At 41.5% G+C, this 17,997-nt stretch overlaps 2 protein-coding genes and 1 long non-coding RNA gene across 3 annotated transcripts; 1 reads left to right on the top strand and 2 right to left on the bottom strand.

Annotated features, from left to right (window-relative positions):
- Positions 1–131: 131 nt before the first annotated feature.
- LOC125716394 (stress-associated endoplasmic reticulum protein 1) lies at positions 132–2,482 on the bottom strand. The gene is made up of 3 exons (XM_048988632.1): positions 2,269–2,482; positions 1,815–1,890; positions 132–1,119 (listed from the first exon to the last, which is right to left on the bottom strand). Exons 1-3 carry the CDS (start codon positions 2,350–2,352, stop codon positions 1,079–1,081), a joined length of 201 nt encoding a protein of 66 aa, XP_048844589.1. The 5' UTR covers positions 2,353–2,482; the 3' UTR covers positions 132–1,078.
- A 3,560-nt stretch (positions 2,483–6,042) lies between these two features.
- LOC125716389 (succinate receptor 1-like) lies at positions 6,043–16,283 on the top strand. The gene is made up of 3 exons (XM_048988622.1): positions 6,043–6,065; positions 12,657–12,773; positions 15,007–16,283. The coding sequence occupies exons 2-3, from the start codon at positions 12,684–12,686 to the stop codon at positions 15,943–15,945; spliced, it is 1,029 nt and encodes a 342-aa protein (XP_048844579.1). The 5' UTR covers positions 6,043–6,065; positions 12,657–12,683; the 3' UTR covers positions 15,946–16,283.
- LOC125716396 (uncharacterized) lies at positions 13,236–17,972 on the bottom strand. The gene is made up of 2 exons (XR_007384324.1): positions 17,873–17,972; positions 13,236–15,375 (listed from the first exon to the last, which is right to left on the bottom strand). It is a non-coding gene; the product is annotated as an uncharacterized LOC125716396 (long non-coding RNA).
- Positions 17,973–17,997: the final 25 nt, after the last annotated feature.

The following is a 17,997-nucleotide window of genomic DNA, read 5'->3' as shown; positions in this document are numbered from 1 at the left end:
ATATCTTGTACAGCTCAGGCCTAACACTGTATTTGAAAATAAAAGGATGTGTGGAAATGATCACAGAGGGACAACTTTTTTTTAAACTTACTACTTGTATGGTAAAAGTTCACAAATGACAATGACAAATGTACAAGTACTTTGTATATTAAAATTAAGTCAATCATCCACAAAGCTGATGTATTTCATAAATTGTTTTGGCAGTAATCCATAGTTTGGATCCACTAATTTGATAAGTAACATGACACTGTTCTACTCATGCACCATCTTCAACATATTTGTTTCAATTGGCAGAAAATGCAGGCTTTATTTTGTATGTGACATTTGCCTTCCAACACTACCCCCCCCCCTCCCCCCCGAAGCTGGCTGTCACCTCCAGCCGCACAAACTGCAGAATCGTTAAACGACGGAAGACGGACACATCTGGTGCCTGAGACTGTTTCCCACCCCCAAATGTACAGAAAATTGGACATACATGAAACGGTGACTGACAACTGCCACAGAATCAAGAAGCATAAATATTGAAGACACACAATTATAGTACATTTCGTATATTGATGTGGAAGGAAATCACTTTTCCCCAAAGCTTGTCCCAGGCTTCCATCATGGGCCTCCAGTCCAGCCAGAATTTGGTCGGGAACAAACAAGAGCAGCCAAACACAGGGAATAAAACAAAACCTATACAATAAACGTTTAAAATAGAGGACACTACGTGTGATTAAGCTGGAATCATGTGCATAGAAGACAAACAGGACTTACAAATGGAATGGGGATCATCAGCTTCTGAATGGCTTTAAGCCATTCAGCAATAATAAAGAATCACAGTATTTGATCCAAAATTCCAGACTGGAATGCAGAATGTAGAAACCGTTTGGCTTCAATTGTTTCATTTAAGGCACGAATTAAAAAAAAAACCTGCTAGTTACAAAGCCTGAGAATTAAAAGAAAGTTGGTCAACCATCATCAGGCAGTCGGTCTTCATCTCAGCCTGTTGGCATAACCGTTGGAAAATGTCGAGTACACACTGCTGGGACTCCACTGCACAGCAAGGCAGCCTGAAGGCAGAGATGCCTCTACATTACATGCCCATCCGGATGCTCTGGATAATCTGGAAAATCGCTGTAGGGGGAGAAAGCCGCACATGTTAAAACCAGGAATACCCATCATATTAAGATGTGTTACAGTAGCTTTGGTGGCTTAACTACCCACATTATTATCCCATTTGCCAGTCACATAATCCAACTGTCAAGTATGGTCTTTTTGAAAACTTCACCAAAAAAACCCAGACAGAATCCTGTAAGCCCAAACATTCCTACTACCCCATACAAAAAGAACTGACAGAATCTGACAGTTAATGCACTGCCTTTACCAATTTAGCTCCATATTAAAATGGGGTTACCCAGAGCAAACTGAAAAAGCAACTGCTGAAGGTCACCAGATTAGCTACAACTGTAGATCACAGAGCCCCAACCAGACCATGTTGTACCAGGTTAGTTTAAACAAGGTTGCGAGAAACCCTGTCTGTTATCAAACTATTTACTGATGGTGTTATCACAATACATATGCCAGAAAAAAATGTTACTTTCCACAGCACAAATTTTAAGGGTTTGTAGCAGATAAGGATGATTATTTTCCTTTGCCAGCATTACAATTTGTATTTTAGTTATTTTTTGAGGTAACAGTACTAAATCTAAGACGCTTAAAAACGTCTGACAGTCCACACATAGATCCACTTAGGGCCCGGTGGAAACATTTTAAGAACATAACGGAATACTCAGATAAATGTGTTTTACTTAACCATGAAATGCACTCACCTGAACCGCAGACCACAAAGATGAACAGCGCCAATAACCAGGGTCCCACCGACACCTTTTCATCCTGGGAATTTCTCTGTAACCAGCAAACTTACATTTAGAGTTATATTTTAATAACGACGGGAAGAGCCGAGGTCGTAGTGACAGAGCCACCAGATCCACAGGCTCCAAGCGCGTCCAGGTTCTCATGTACATTGAACCGCCTACTTATGACAAAGCTCCTGCAATCGTAAATTAACGCGACACACTCATCACGAAGAAACATTTACAAAGCGAAAAACAGCGTATAATCAGCTTATGAGAAATATGAATCCAACGTGCGCAGAAAAGTGGTACTCTAGCCAGGCCTGGTATCTACTTCAACCCAGTTCAATATACGAGGCTTGAAAGAACTCCAGTGGGCTTGCCGCTGTTATCCACTCGGTACGTTACTAAAGTACGCCAACACACTCACCATAGTCTTTGCCACGTTACCCCTCTGAGTGATGTTTTTGCTGTGCTTCTCGTTAGCCATGCGAATTCTCTGTTTTGCGACCATCTTCTTATCTCTGCCACTCCGTGAGACGAGAACCGGCGTAGACTGCGAACTGCTTCACGCGGAACTGCCTACGTACACACATATTTAATGTCTCCCAGAAAGAAGGTCGCACCGCGCCGTTCGCTCACTGCGTATCGCTCCGCCAACCCACCGCTTCTATAGTCCGCTCTGCCACATTATTACGGTCTTTTACTTACATGTGTTATCAACCGGTATTCAAAAATACGTAGTTTTAAGTGATGCTGAGGGGGTTTTAGGGTAGTCTTTTACATAATAAAACCCATCAATTATGAGTTTTCCCCTAGGCGACATCTTTTTGTCTCTTAAGAACGTACTATATTCCTTATTTTTTCGGTTGTTCGACAACTCTGGTTTCCCCTCGCATTACAAGGATGAGCAGATTACTAACTGACGTGTTAAGTTGTGATTTATGATGGGCTGACGTCCCGTCCAACGTTGCTCCCTGTCTTGTCCCCAGTCCTGCCTGATATAAGTTCTAGGTTCCCCGGAACCCTATATCGGACACGCATTCGGAAGATGGATGAACTAAACTCATACACGTTACAGTCTATCCAATTAGAGATGACCTAACCCTAACCTCAGCCCGGTCTCTCTGGCGCATTGATATCGCTCCATTCCTGTGATGCGGCGAATCACTGGATATGCCGACGTGTTCTTGTATTCGGTCCATTTCCGCGACGTCCTCCTTCCATCCTATTGGCTCGGGACCTCACCTTTAAAATGGCGGTCGTTTCGCTTTCAGTGGTCTTTACTGTAATATCAAATATGCAGCTGTGCTTTTAAAGCGGGCAAAACGTATGACGTCGTTATAACCAGCTTCCTTTTTTTTAAAAAGTAGTCGGTCGGTTGAATTAAAGTCGATTTATAGGGCGTCTGTAGCAGGAGCGTCACTTGAGATTTATGAAAAAGGGACACAGTCTTTTACTAGGAGATCTGGCTTAATGATCATGAATGAGAACATACTCTTTAAACTAATCAGTGTAAATTTATTTGGGAGGAGGGATAAGAAACATTTTTTTTTTTTTGGGGGGGGGGGGGGGGGGTAATCCCCCTTAAAACAGCCCTAGCCACACCCCTATCTGTAGAGAGTATATGGACAGTCTACGGACAGCGTGGATCGCCCTTTCCCTGTTCTTGGGCTTATATTAATAGTTCAAGCCGGACCAGACGAGTTCTTTCAGTTCATCTCAGCGCGCAATTCATATAGCTTTCCTCTTTGTTCCTCAGGTTCTCCCATCAATTAAAATATACTATTTTAAGAGACATAGGTGTATCCATAATATAGCAATTTAATCGGCAATAACTGCACATAAACGTTCGTTTCAGCCTGAAAATTGCATTAAGTGCATTTTGTTTATTGCATGTGTTTTTTTCAATTTTCACAGCGGGCTCCAGAATGATTGGCACCTCTAACTGAAAATGCATTAAAATACTACAAATAAATAAATAATAGCATGATACAGATAAACGTGAAATGCCAAGATGTAAAAAATATCGTAGTCTATTAATGGTCTAATTGAGCTAACCTAGACTATTTATTTGTTTAATCAATTTTCTCCAAGTACAGTATAGGTTTCACAATTAATGATTATCCATCCATCCATCCATTTTCCAAACTGCTTTTCCTACTTGGTCGCGGGGGGTCCGGAGCCTATCCCGGAAGCAATGGGCACGAGGCAGGGAACAACCCAGGATGGGGGGGCAGCCCATCGCAGGGCACACTCACACACCATTCACTCACACATGCACACCCATGGGCAATTTAGCAACTCCAATTAGCCTCAGCATGTTTTTGGACTTTGGGGGGAAACCGGAGTACCCGGAGGAAACCCCACGATGACATGGGGAGAACATGCATGCTCCACACACATGTAACCAAGGCGGAGACTCGAACCCGGGTCCCAGAGGTGTGAGACAACAGTGCTAACCACTGCACCACCATGCCGCCCCTAATTAATTATTATTCTAAATAAAAATCTGCTATATTTAACCAAGGCATTACATTAATCTTACGTAAGTTTTAAAGAACTTGGTGTCATTACATCCCTACCTATTTCACTATGATCCAAAAAATGAGGTAACATGCAAAATTTCCTTGTCATCCAGCACTATGAAGAAAACAAAAGAAATGGCAGTTCAAAAAAACAGATGGTCAAAGGCGGTGCAGCACCCGAGACGGCTGCCTATCTTCCAGGCCTTAAGTAGCATCTTGGGGCCGATCACCAGGTTTCAGAAAGGACCGTCAGATGCTGCCCCCATAACTACAGGCACTTTAGAATGGTTGCAAGAAGAAACCCTTTTCTAACCCCAAGACACAGAAGCAAACGCTTGCTATTTGCCAAAGGTCATTTAAATTATGATTGGTGCTGTGGTCAGATGTAAGTGTCTTGGTAAAAAAAACATCAGCGTGTTTGGCATCAAAACAGACATTCATAAAAGGAAAGGTCAGTGATGATTTCAAACTGTTTTAATTCTAGACAGGCATACTGGTTAAGATGAATGACTTTCCACCAAGATGATTCCACCAAAAATCAGGCAGTTTTGGCACACAATCTGGTTGCCTCTGCCAGAAGGCTGAGACCTGGTTGTAGGTGGACTTTTCAGCAAAACAATGACCCAAGGCACATCTCAATATTCACACAGAAATGGTTCCAGGAGAACGTAATAAATGTTCTGTCGTGAGCATCTCAGTCATCAGCCCTCAATCTGACAGAAGACCTGCAGGCTGAATTGAAGAGGACAGCTGATAAGTTCAAACCCAAGAATGTGACTTATCTTGAAAATATCTGCGTAAAGGAACGGTCCAAAATTCCTTGAAATGTGCACCTTAAACTTGTCAAACAGTAAAGGAAATGACTGCCAGAGGTGGTTACGATAATGATTTATCTTATAATGCTTATTTTTGATGAATTAGTTCATTTCTGAAATACATGTATAATTTTGGTTACTTCATTTGGAACGTTAATAAACTACAACACACAACACATTTTTAAATTCTACTTTTATGTATTAGTAACAGAATTCCATTTTTTCCTTAATTGTTTTCTAATATTTTTCTCTGCAGCTTACTAGTAGACTCATTGAGCATGGTGATTTATCTTATAATGCTACAAGCTGTATTATATTATGGGCCAAAGTGCGAGGGTCAAATTTCATCCACACAAAGTCAAGGTCCATTGGGTCCCCTCTGTATATCTCGCCAACCCTGGGGGGTTGGGGAGGTGGTAGGGATTCAATTTGAGTAGCCCTGTAATATATGGTAATTCATCTATTTGCTCATGGTGGATGCTATTCTATATTTACAGTGGCATTTGTCATTTTTGATTAATTGTATTGCAATTGTCAGGACCTAGTTCTATCCGTCTTTTCTGTAGTTCCATGTTTGACCAGCGGGTGTCGTTGTCATCGTACTCTATCCCATATGTTTTCTCAGGTTCAGTCCCCATAGTTTTTTCAATATTTGGGCCCACCGTGTAACTGAATTGGTTGAGCGTGTGCCTGGCCATATTATGGCGTCACGTTAAAGTCAAAATTCACACGCGTAAATATGCAACTCGCGAGCACAGGACGCAGTCTATCGCGTTAAGCCGGGGGGAGGTTTTAACAGTTTGAGGGCGGAGTCATGCCGTTTCTGATGGCGCATGCGTATAAGCAAAAAGCCACATGAATTCCGCTCTGAGCGTTCACTTCAGGTTGTATGGCCGCTAATCGGATACGTATACGATTTAATACCACATATGAAAATGACACAAATCCGATTTGAAAAGATTATATTTGCGTGTCCACACAGCCCTGAAAAAAAATGAGATCTGTGTCACATTAAGGCAAAAAATCCGATTTGAGTCACTTCAGCATGGCAGTGTGAACGTAGCCTAGGCTTTTTGCTTATACGCATGCGCTAACATCATTAGCCTGCATCGGCAGGCTCGTGCCCACACATCTCTTGGTGCAGCAGTTCCAGCAATAACTGCGAAAACAGAAAAAGCTAGCCGCCTGACTTTTTTTTCTCTTTTTCGACCTACTCGTGTACAGCTGATTCACTATTTGTCGTCCTCCGGAGCAAAGTGTGATTCATGCGTGAGCTACTAACGCCTCCATTTTTAATATATGAGTCGCCCCACAGATATGACGTTTCTGTTGTTGGTGACACAGTTGTGTAAAAACGTATCAATGTGCGCATGCGTGACGTTTCGGATGCGTTCACATTGTAGTGATGGGAATTACGGCTCTTTTAAGAGAGCCGACTCTTCAATGGCTCTTCAGATTTTTTTGGTGCTTAAATGAATTTATTACCAAAAATAATGTAAAATTATTAGTGAAATGAATTACTTTGGGGGGAGGCATGGTGGTGCAGTGGTTAGCACTGTCGCCTCACACCTCTGGGTCCCAGGTTCGAGTCTACGCCTGGGTCACATGTGTGTGGAGTTTGCATGTTCTCATCGTGGGGTTTCCTCCGGGTACTCCGGTTTCCCCCCACAGTCCAAAAACATGCTGAGGCTAATTGGAGTTGCTAAATTGTCCATAGTTGTGAATGGTGTGTGAGTGTGCGCTGCGATGGGCTGGCCCCCAGGGACGGATTACGGACCGGTCCAGCGGGGCCGCTGCCCAGGGGCCCTTGGGACCCCTAGCCCAAAACAATTTGCAACGCTTATCAACAATGTATTTTCGTTTGTCTATTTTAGAGGGCCTACATTCTTTGATCCTCTGCCTACAAGGGTCCCTGACCCTATAGGGAGGGCGTTTGGCTGCCAAGGACCCTTGAATTGTGGTGGTTGTGGTGATGTTGGGGGGGGCCTCGCGAACGTTTTGCCCAGGGGCCCACACAACCCATAATCCGTCCCTGCTGGCCCCCCATCCTATGTTGTTCCCTGCCTCGTGCCCATTGTTTCCAGGATAGACTCCGGACTCCCTGCGACCCAGTAGGATAAGTAGTTTGGAAAATGGATGGATGGATGGAATTACTATGGTTGGAAATCGCATGGAATCATTTTAGCCAATTCCTCATCAATTGTGTTCTGTTTTACTGGAGTCATAGCTTTTTGCACAAACTGTCTCATAGAGCTCTAGGTTGTAGGTCTAGGTGGTTGTGGTGCAGTACTGGATGACGGTGTAGACATTGACAAACTGGCACTTTCAACAGTTGCAGTAGACAAACTGTCACTTTCATTAGTAGCAGGTTCACTTGCTTGTGTTTTTACTTCCCACTGCACTGATGGATGTACAGTTCTCATGTGCCAATGCAGGTTATTTGTAGAGCCTGTTCGATATGAGATTTTAACCTTGCACGCTCTACACTCTGCCTTTGTATTATCAATGTAATTGAAATGTATCCAAATTTTACTCCGTTTCCTGCAGTCACTCATTTTGTCGCACGCGTCTCCTTCCCTCCTGTTTCTCTGTCTTGTGCGTGTGATTGCTGTATTTGTCTATGCGTGCGTTCAACTTCACGTCGCTGCAAAACATCACCATGTCACATGGTACAAAAACTTCACGAGAGCAAGACGACTTAAGACTTAAGCCCAAGTCGAACGCATCCTGTAGCACCGCCCCTCCCCTTCTTGCTCAGAGCCGGCATACATCGTGCGATGAGAGAGCCGTTTCGTTCGCGACCGACACATCACTATCACATTGCAGTCAGGTACAGGTCACTTGTAGTTATGCATGTGAACCGTCAAGATAGACAAATTCGATCTGAGCAAAAAATCGGAATTGAACGATGTTGCTGGCAGTGTGAACGTAGCCTTAGTCTAAGCCTTCGTTAATTCCCTTTGCTTAGACCCCACGTGTTGCTGTTTGTTTCTGGTTATTTCGAGTTCCATTTACAATGAAGTTCTCCTTCTGCGTTGTGGACCCTCATTAATGCCCGGATGTGACACTGCCTCTTGCACCAGAATACATGTGATGCTGTAATTTTAATTTGTTGGAAACAAAGCTATACAAACTGGGGTGACTAAGAACCCCCGGATCACATCTGTGGCCCAGAAATTGATGATTAACTTTTGGACAATAATACTGTATATTAGCACACAAATAATACAAATACATACAGTATATAGAATTCATGTATATAATATTTTGCTTGTTTCATATACTCAAAGCATAATCAGCTCAGTAAAATGTTCTTAGCTGGAACACTGAAACATCATTTAACTTATACTTTATTTTCGAATTGCACAAATATGAGTACACTTTCACACTTGCTTTTCTTTTTCAAAACCTGTACAGCTACAGTATCAAATTCAAATTTTATTTGTCACATGCATCATCATACATAGTAGAACCTGCAATGAAATGCTTATTGCAACTGCTCCAAGGAAATGTACATAAAACACTTTAAAACTATATAAAGAGATGAAAGAAATTATATATATATATATGTGTGTGTGTGTGTGTGTGTGTGTGTATGTGTGTGTGTGAGAGAGAGAGAGTGCATGCTTTCTGTCTGCTGCTTCTCAACACATTAAAATAGTCAGTTGGAACACAGACACACAGGATGCCACACTCTATAGACTGGTTTCATATCCATGCTGCCCTCAATGAATGCTTAATATCCCCTCCATGGTCACACAGTGGTACTCAGTGCTTAATTTGTGCCGGATTTTGCTGAAACGGTTCCAGGACCTCTATGTTGTTGACTTTCTGCACCTATTTACATGGATCTGGCAGCTCTCTGGTGAAGAAAACAAAAACAATAGCATACAATTAAAAAATAAAATAATTATGTATTTTAATTTACAGATTTATTTTCATGCAATTTCATGTCCTTTATTAGTTTTATTCTCAAAAAAACATAGCTTGTTTTCAGCATTGTGCTTTTTACACCTTCCAGGACCTGCGTCTGCCTCATTACCCCTCCGCTCTTGTATGCTGTTCGTGTTCTTTCACCTTCTGATTTACAAACTAAGCACTGGTGGTACCTAATATGTTAGGATGTCAGCTGGATTTTGTTATTCAATCAACAGCCCAAGTTAATTCTAATAAAGGCAAATTGCAATGAAATAAATTAGTAGATAGTGTATATTGTGTAACAGTCCCGTAAGGTCAGTACTGGGTATCATAACTGCAGTCAGTAAAATGTGTGTGAGTACTGACTGTTACAGACTATCGTGAAGCTATCTGAGGACAAAGTCTTGGGGGCCTCTCGTCCGTCAGCAGCCTCTCACTGAATAACTGAATAACAGGGAAACTCCCTGAGCAAATCACCAGTACAGGAAAAGTCCATTTGCATACTTATAGTTCCTTGGCAGTGAAATAATCAAGTTAGCTGAATGAGCAGCTTATCTGGTTGCTGACCAACAGTGGTGCTTGCAGAGAATTTTGATTGGGGTAGCCAGGGGTGGGTTTGTTGTGGGGGTGGTGCTAGTGGTTGACAATATTGATTGGCAATATTTTCTTATATATGTGTTCCATAGGGAGTTTCCATGCTCTCCCTGTGCTGTTGTGGGGTTTCCTCTGCGTATTCCATTTTCCCTCCATAGTCCAAAAAAATAATTATGCTAATTGGAGTTACCAAATTGACCATAGGTGTGAGTGAATGGTGTGTGAGTGAGCCCTGCGATGGGGTCCACTACATCCTGGGTTGTTCCCTGCCTTGTGCCTGTAGTATCTGGGATAGGCTCCAGGCCCCCTGCAACCCTAAATAGGACAAGTTGTTACAGAAAATGAATGGACGGAGCTTGCTCAAATTCAAGGTTGCTTTACAAAACCAGAAATATGCACTGTAATATAATATAACCGATAGAGGAAATAGAAGAACATGGAACATATACCAAAAGCTAACACACTGAATGAAATATTGAAGAACACTGCAACACCAACAGATCGGGAACAAGTATGGGATGTGAATCGCTGTACCTTGTGGAATATCTTGCATGACAGGGGCTGTGTGCAATTTGTATTTATTGATGCCTATAAACTGCTATCAGAGAGGTAAACCAGGAGAGTACAGTAGTAAAAATGCAAATAGATGAAATACATCTGCAAGTGAATTGTGAGAAATGTTTTTAAAAGCACAGCTCATTTCTGAAAGAAGAAGAATACTGACAGCCCCAAGCGCCAGCTGCCAAAAAATGAAAGGTCAAGAACCCTAAGGTGTGTCAAGGGACAAAATAACGTCTCATGAACCATTTGCTGTATGTTTTGACTCCACTAGATGGTGCTTCTGGGTTGCTTTAAGCCTTTATTTTAAATTGAAGTGCCCAGAGGAAATTCCACAATAGAAGGAGAATGTGCAAACTCCACACACATGGAACCGTAGCAGAGATTCAAACCCTGGTCCAAGATGTGTGAGGAAATTATGCTAATCACTGCACCACCATTCCTCAGACATAACCAATTTTATAAGGCCAGTACATCAAAACATATTAGGAAAAACACATTTTTGCACACTGCAGGGAACCCCAGTGGTCAAATGACACAATATTTGGAGGACATTCTCTGGAAACGGCAGAGTCGTTCATTTGGGGTTGATGGACAAAAGGCTTTGAAAAGGCCTTGAAATCCCTATGAAATCTATTGTGTAGATTCACCCAAAGATCAATTCTGCAAAATTTGGTGAGAAATGGACAAAATTTGTGGCCTGTCCAAAATTTTAAACCTTTCAACAAAATCCAACATTACACTTACATTGGGTTGACATAAAAATGTACCATTGTTGGACCTGGCAGTACCAGACACAAGAATCTTTTTTTTAAGGCAAACCCATCGACAGTTATAAGACACATTTTTTGCTTATTGCAGTGCCCCCTAATGGCCAAACGACACAATTTTGTTGAGATTCCTCAAAATGTGGTCCCAAGTACATCGCCCAAATTTCGTTTTGATATATCAAAGTGTTGCATAGACATAACCTCAAATCCTGTTTGGTGGCCTTGCCATGAAATTCTTTGGATGGCAGCAGCCATGTCGTCTGCATATAGCTTGTTGGCTAAAGTTTTTTGAAAGATTCAAAATGGCAGAAAATCCTAAAGGTGAGTGCATTTGAATTGGGAGGAACCAAGGATTCGGAAAAAAACAAAGATCATAATGCTACGACAAATGGTTCAAAGGGTATAAGAAAAAATATATACCTTGACATTTGACCTGGTGGTGGTGCTACAGGGATGGATGGATTGACACTAAAATTGATGCCAGGATACTTTGGACTGTCCTCTATCAATGTACCAAATTTAAAAAGAATCTACCAAGCGCTTTTATGGGCTGCCATAGACTCCCATTGCAGAAAGTATAATAATAGTGAATATTCTAATGATTACAACAGGTGTCTTGAACCTCCAGTGCTTGGCCCCTAAATATAGTAACTGCTTGGGATAAAAGATTCATCATGATTCATGACTGATGAACGAACATCAGATCAGTATGTCACTAGTGTTATTCATTATTTGTTCCTTCAGTAGTTCACAAAAGTTTACAGAATTAACAGATAAAGTAACAAATATAGTAACTGACTAAGATCTATTAATTGAAATCAGTATGTAACTAAGACTTAATTAGTGGTTAAATAATACATGAGTTTTAGCAGAATACTACATTATTTGTGCCCCTCAAGTGTTACCCACCTCTCTTTTGTTAGATTACAGACACATAGTTAATGTCTGCAATGAATCATGGGATGGGACAGCATTTCTCCCGAAGCCAAGAAAAATTGCACATAGATGAGTAGATATAAATAAAAAAATTAAAATCACACCGTAACCTATACACTATAAAATGTACCCCCATGCAAAGACCCTTGCAAGACTTTTACAATGCTGACTAAATATCTCAGTGGTGCATTACTACCCGCAAAATTCCAAAACACCAACGATACTAAATGGTTTCAAGATAGAACTGACGTAGTGTGTGGCCAAGGTCAATTTTACTTCTAAATTAGCCCTCAGTTCTGGTAAACTTTATTGCTGTACCTATGAAATGAATAGTGTGTCTGACACCCAGCTTTTAAAAGTGTTTACAATTATTCAGACAACATATGCGCTCTGCAAGTCTTAAAAGTGATCACTTGAACTTCCAGTGCGATGGGCTTTTGTGAGATATTTTCCAGCTATATCAGCAATTCAAGCACTGCATGTAAAGTATGGCATAATGATAAATTCTATGGAATTTGCATGGTCTATCTCTGACACAATCTCTGATACCATTTGTGATGAGGGTGAAACAGGAACCACATCTCATACCATCTTCATACTGCATTTAAGTTCCTCAAAATAGCACAGTACGCAGGTTCTAGGAAATTTCCATATTGCTCAAATATGGTTTGCTTGTGATGCCATTTATTCACTCTGCAGATAATTGATATACCAGTTTCCTCATCAATGCACAGACGCATCGCAGAGCTGCCTGTAATGAATCGTTTATTGCTGGTACTGAGTCTTAGCATCAGTTTCTCCACCGGACTTTGCATGGTAAGGCCCCAGTAATAATTTACTAATCATTTTATAGCAGATCTTGACATTGCACTTATACACCTGCAAAAATGCATACTTTACAAAGAGAGATAACAGTTAGTTACATTATGTATATGGATACTGTGAGTGTACATTCTCTTCTGGAGATTAAGGATTTTTTAAAAAATGCTTTTAAAACCAAATTAAAAGATGTTCTGGGTTGTTCTAAACATAGATATCGGTGAAAATCAAAATCTCTAGTACTTGGTGATTGATGAAGAGGCATACAATGCCCATGAAAGCATGCCGGAGATTGCAACATGTTCTTTTTTGTTTAGTGAAGCATGCATAAACATGTCTAGTAGTTATAGTTTTGACGTGAAGTTGTATCTTGCTTTAATAACTAGTATATTAGTATACTACAGCATTGAGGTTCAGCAGATACCATGGTTTCAATTGAAACTTGGCTTGAACTATTGATTTTGTTTAGTTGGTTTTAATCATCGTTCATCCACAAAATATACAGTATATCGTCATATACACCTCTCAAAAAAATTAAAGGAATACTTTGAAAACACATCAGATCTCAAAGGGAAAAAAATATCATGCTGGAAATCTATACTGATATGGACTGGGTAATGTATTAGGAATGAAAGGCTACCACATCATTATACTCAGTAGTTTGTATGGCCCCCACGTGGTTGTATGCATGCCTGACAACATTGGGGCATGCTCATAATGAGACGACGGATGGTGTCCTGGGGGATCTCCTCGGAGATCAGGACCAGGGCATCACTGAGCCCCTGGACAGTCTGAGGTGCAACCTGGCGCTGTCGGATAGACCGAAACAATGCCCCAGAGATCATCTATAGGATTTAGGTCAGGCAAGCATGGGGACCAGTCAATGGATGCAACACAATTATGGAAAAAAATGTGAAGCTGTAATCGATGAATTGTCATAGATGAAGCTGATAACTGTCAGGACATGCAACTACTCTGTCTGACAAGCGTGACCTGCTCACTGTCTGCTTCTTCACATCACACACTTCTTAAGCACCCAGGAAGTAGCGTTCAGCCTGCGGTTTGTCACCTCCTGGTGTTACGCTCATGTCTGGGCAGAACTACTCTGTCCTGACAAGCGTGACCTGCTCACTATCTGCTTCTTCACATCACACACTTCTTAAGGACCCAGGAAGTAGCGTTCAGCCAGCGGTTTGTCACCTCCTGGTGTTACGCTCATGTCTGGGCAGAACAGTTCCACGCACAACTGTATTATCATTGAATTTTCCTTTTTGCCTGGCACACGCTGCTCTCCATGAGACACACACAGCTGAGAATCTTAATTTGCATAATAGTGCAGCACATAGAGAGCAGGATCAGGACCAGATTATGTATAAGCTGACTTATCATTATTCTGGCACATATAATATTCTAATTAACACTGATTAATATACATCATATGAACAAAAGTATTGGGACACACCTCTTAATCATCTTCATTCAGACCCATTGCTATAGGTGTATAAAATCAAGCACTTAGTCATCCAGTCAGGTTTACAAACAGACGCCACTACTGGAATCTGGAGCTGGGGAAACGTGTTCTGGCGAGTGACAAATGTCTCTGTCTGGCAGTCTGATAGATGAGTCTGGGTTTGGCAGATGCCAGGAGAACACTACCTGCCTGACTGCACTGTGCCACCCGTAAAGTTTGATGGGGGAGGGATAATAGTTTGTGGTTGTTTTTCAGGGGTTGGGCCCCTTAGTTCTAGTGAGCTCTTAATGCTTCAGCATACCGAGACATTTTGGGCAATTCTATGCTTCTAACTTTATGGGAAGCCTGACCTTAACCTCTTCAAACACCTTTGGGATGAACTACAACAGAGATGTCCAACATCAGTGCCTGGTCTTACAATTGCTCTTCTGGATGAATGGTCAAAAATTCTCACAGACACACTCCAAAATCTTGTGGAAATTCTTCCCAGAAGTGTGGCAGCTGTTATAGCTGCAAAGGGGGAGGGGGACCAGCTCCATATTAATGCCTCTGGATTTAAAATGGGGTGTCATAAATGGCCAGGTGTCCCAATACCTTTGTCTGTACAGTGTACTTTATATAATGATGGAATTAGTACATTAAATGCATTTAATTTCTCTGTCTAACCCCTATAGTACACTTTAGATGTCTTGGTTTTTGTTCATGTCTCAGAAATTTGCTGTGTGTTTCACAAAGTTTTATTTTGTACCATTTCTGCAGACCCCCAACTGCTCAGAGCTGCCCATCCAGCTGGAAATATACTACTTATCCGTCATGTACGGGGTGGAGTTCATTCTGGGATTCCTGGGAAACTTGATCGTCATCCTGGGTTATCTACTCTGGATGAGGAAATGGAGGAGCATTAATGTGTATCTCTTTAACCTGGCTGCGTCTGACCTGGTATTTCTGTGCACATTACCGTACCTTTCATATACATATGCATGGAAGCAAGGGGAGGTCCTACCATACATGTGTGTCATCAATCGGTTCATCCTGCACATCAACCTGTACTCAAGCATCCTTTTCATGATCTGGGTCAGCCTGGACCGGTACCTGCTGCTCCAGAATCCCCTCCGCCAGCATATCCTGCTGAAATATAAAACAGCTGTTTGGATCTCGGCCGTCTCCTGGCTCTTTGTCACAATACAGGTTACCCCGCTGATGATCTTCATATTAGCTGACCTAAAAATAAACAACTGGACACACTGCAGTGATTTCGGCAGCTTGTCAGGGCATGAAACAACAGCGCACCTAGCCTACAGTTTGGTCCTGACCCTGACAGGCTACATCATACCCCTGCTTGCTATTTGCTTCTTCACTATTGGTATCACACGCCTCTTAAAGACCCAGGAAGGGGTGTTCAGCCAGCGCTCCGTCAGCTTTCATCGTCCTCGCTGCGTCGCACTCATGGCTTTTCTCATGTTCCTCGTGCTGTACTCGCCCTACCACCTGATGCGAAATGTATACATCAGTTCAGAGCTGACTGGGCTGGACAGCTCCACGCACAGCTGTATAAAGAGCCTGTATATCCTCAGCCGGCCTGTGGCTTTCACCCACAGCGTCATTAACCCAGTCTTTTATTTCCTCATGGGGGATAAATTTAAGGAGCTGCTGCTGAATGGGATTCGAGGACTGTGCCCAACCCACTGCAGGCTGTAGTGTTTTAGCGTAAAGAAACACATTGATAATGTGAGAAATGGAAAGTATCTTCTAGGTTTGTTTATCAGAATAGCATATGCCGCCAACTGTAACCTAGAGGTTAAATACCGCATTTCGCAATATTTGCTACTTAATGTGTAAGCTTGTTCCTCCAAAACCAGCCACCAGGGGGTGCTTAAGGTTGTCTTCCACTGGAAATTTATGGCATATGGAGCTCTTAGCTTTCTTTGACAGAAACATCTGACAGGTTATTGCAGCTTTAAAGTGAAGGATAGCAACTCTGTTTCACCCATTGAGAAATGTGCTTATGTGTATTGCTTCAATGAATATCCATCTGTACTGAGCATAGCGATAGGTTTTTGAGCATAGATAAGATAGATAGATAGCAAAGATAAAAAAAAAAAATTATATACATTTTTTTTAACGTAATGCTATGAGTCCTAGTTCTGACAAATAACTCAAACTATGTCTATTCATTTACTGCACATTCCACTTACATGCCAGTTTGCAGCATTTTTCCCTGCCAATTAGATGGTTACCTGTATTTCTTTGTGTATATCTTAATATCCAAGTCTCAAAATGTGATTAATATTATATTTTTTTATATGTCTAAATAATTTTATTCTATTTATTTGTCATTCACACTATGATCAACATTTCCTGTGACAACAAATACAGTGCTGTCATACATAAACCAAGCCTTGGGTGGGGACACGGTTAGTTTTTTCCCCCCATTTGCACAATGAATTAAATCATGGGCCAATCATGGTAATCCTCTTCCAAAGCTTCTGACTGAGCTCAAAATCTGTCCGCCCAAACCATGTGTCATCTCTAAAACAATGTACACTAGGTGCGACGATAACACAAATGATAGGTTGTAATGGTACCTTGCATGCGTCTTTTCAAAACCTTGCAGGCCAAGAGAGTACACAGTTTTGGTGAAATGCTAACTTGTTACTATGAACATATTGACTACTATCACAGTGAATCTGTAAACTAAATGCAAAGAATGTTTATGTCCTGAAAAGGACATAAATAAGACCTAATATTTGTGACTTGCCCGTAAGTTTGGTATAGGAACACTGGTGTTTTCCTTTTCCAGGGGAATCTGAGAAGGTGACCTAGGACCCTCTCGGTGATTTGATATGGAACGACCCATCAGTGTGTAAGCAAGGTGTCTTCTAGAAATTGGCAGTAGGTCTTGGAGTTAACTTTGACACAATCTGCAAGTTGGAATAGTCCTACTAGTTTATCACTGATAACTGCCACTCACACCATCACTCACCCAGCACCTTGTTGGTGACTGATTCAGAATAGTTTTTTTTAATGTCTATTACTAATCCATCCACAGGCGCATTCATTTGGTCCATCGAGAGTCACTCTCCTCTCATCTGTCCAGAAAACCTTAGTAAAATCAGTTTTCAGATGTGTGCCTCTCTATCCTTGACGTTTCCTATCTTACTCCAAACAGCAAGAACTCAGATCATACACTGCGTAATTTGTTTTCGAACAGTCCATTCATAATTGGAGAATATTCTGGATTCAAAATATGGGTCTGAAAAGAAGAAACAAGTAAGATGCCCACCTGCCTAATGAATCTGCACGCATTGCACGTTTCGGGAAACTATGCACAATATTCTTAAGCATATTCCTGTATTTAGGGTTGCTAACTCCCATATCTAGCGTGACACGATTTCACACTTTCACGCTCACACAAGAAAACTTACGGCAAATCTTTCATTATTCCATTACAAACCTACAATTAGTCAGTTCAAAAGCGTTGGGGTAGTTTGCAAACCCTACAGAATGTTTACATGGTAATGCGCATGTAAAGTTGGCAGTCCTGTATATTTACAGCAGGCTGACTCGAGACATCTATAGGTAACTAAGCGACTCCATCTTAAATGACAATTATCATTAAACTCACAAATATTTGAAGTATTACTGAAAGCACGGTTCGTTTGTTTTTAGTTTTTTAGCTGACAGACTACCTCGGCAGAAGCACCATGTCTTGATGTAACTAGCTGTGTACCTTTAAGAACAGATCGTTTG

The sequence above is a fragment of the Brienomyrus brachyistius genome, chromosome 21 (genome assembly GCF_023856365.1).
Source record: "Brienomyrus brachyistius isolate T26 chromosome 21, BBRACH_0.4, whole genome shotgun sequence".
Lineage (NCBI taxonomy): Eukaryota > Metazoa > Chordata > Actinopteri > Osteoglossiformes > Mormyridae > Brienomyrus > Brienomyrus brachyistius.
Note: the sequence above shows the minus strand (reverse complement) of the source record. Positions and strands in the feature narration are given on the sequence as shown.

Coding starts and splice junctions, on each gene's coding strand:
- LOC125716394 (XM_048988632.1), bottom strand. CDS start 2,352: ATGGTCGCAAAACAGAGAATTCGCATGGCTAACGAGAAGCACAGCAAA. Junction 1,891..2,268: donor GTAACGTGGCAAAGACTATG/GTGAGTGTGTTG, acceptor TGCTGGTTACAG/AGAAATTCCCAGGATGAAAA. Junction 1,120..1,814: donor CTTTGTGGTCTGCGGTTCAG/GTGAGTGCATTT, acceptor CTCCCCCTACAG/CGATTTTCCAGATTATCCAG.
- LOC125716389 (XM_048988622.1), top strand. CDS start 12,684: ATGCACAGACGCATCGCAGAGCTGCCTGTAATGAATCGTTTATTGCTG. Junction 12,774..15,006: donor TCTCCACCGGACTTTGCATG/GTAAGGCCCCAG, acceptor CCATTTCTGCAG/ACCCCCAACTGCTCAGAGCT.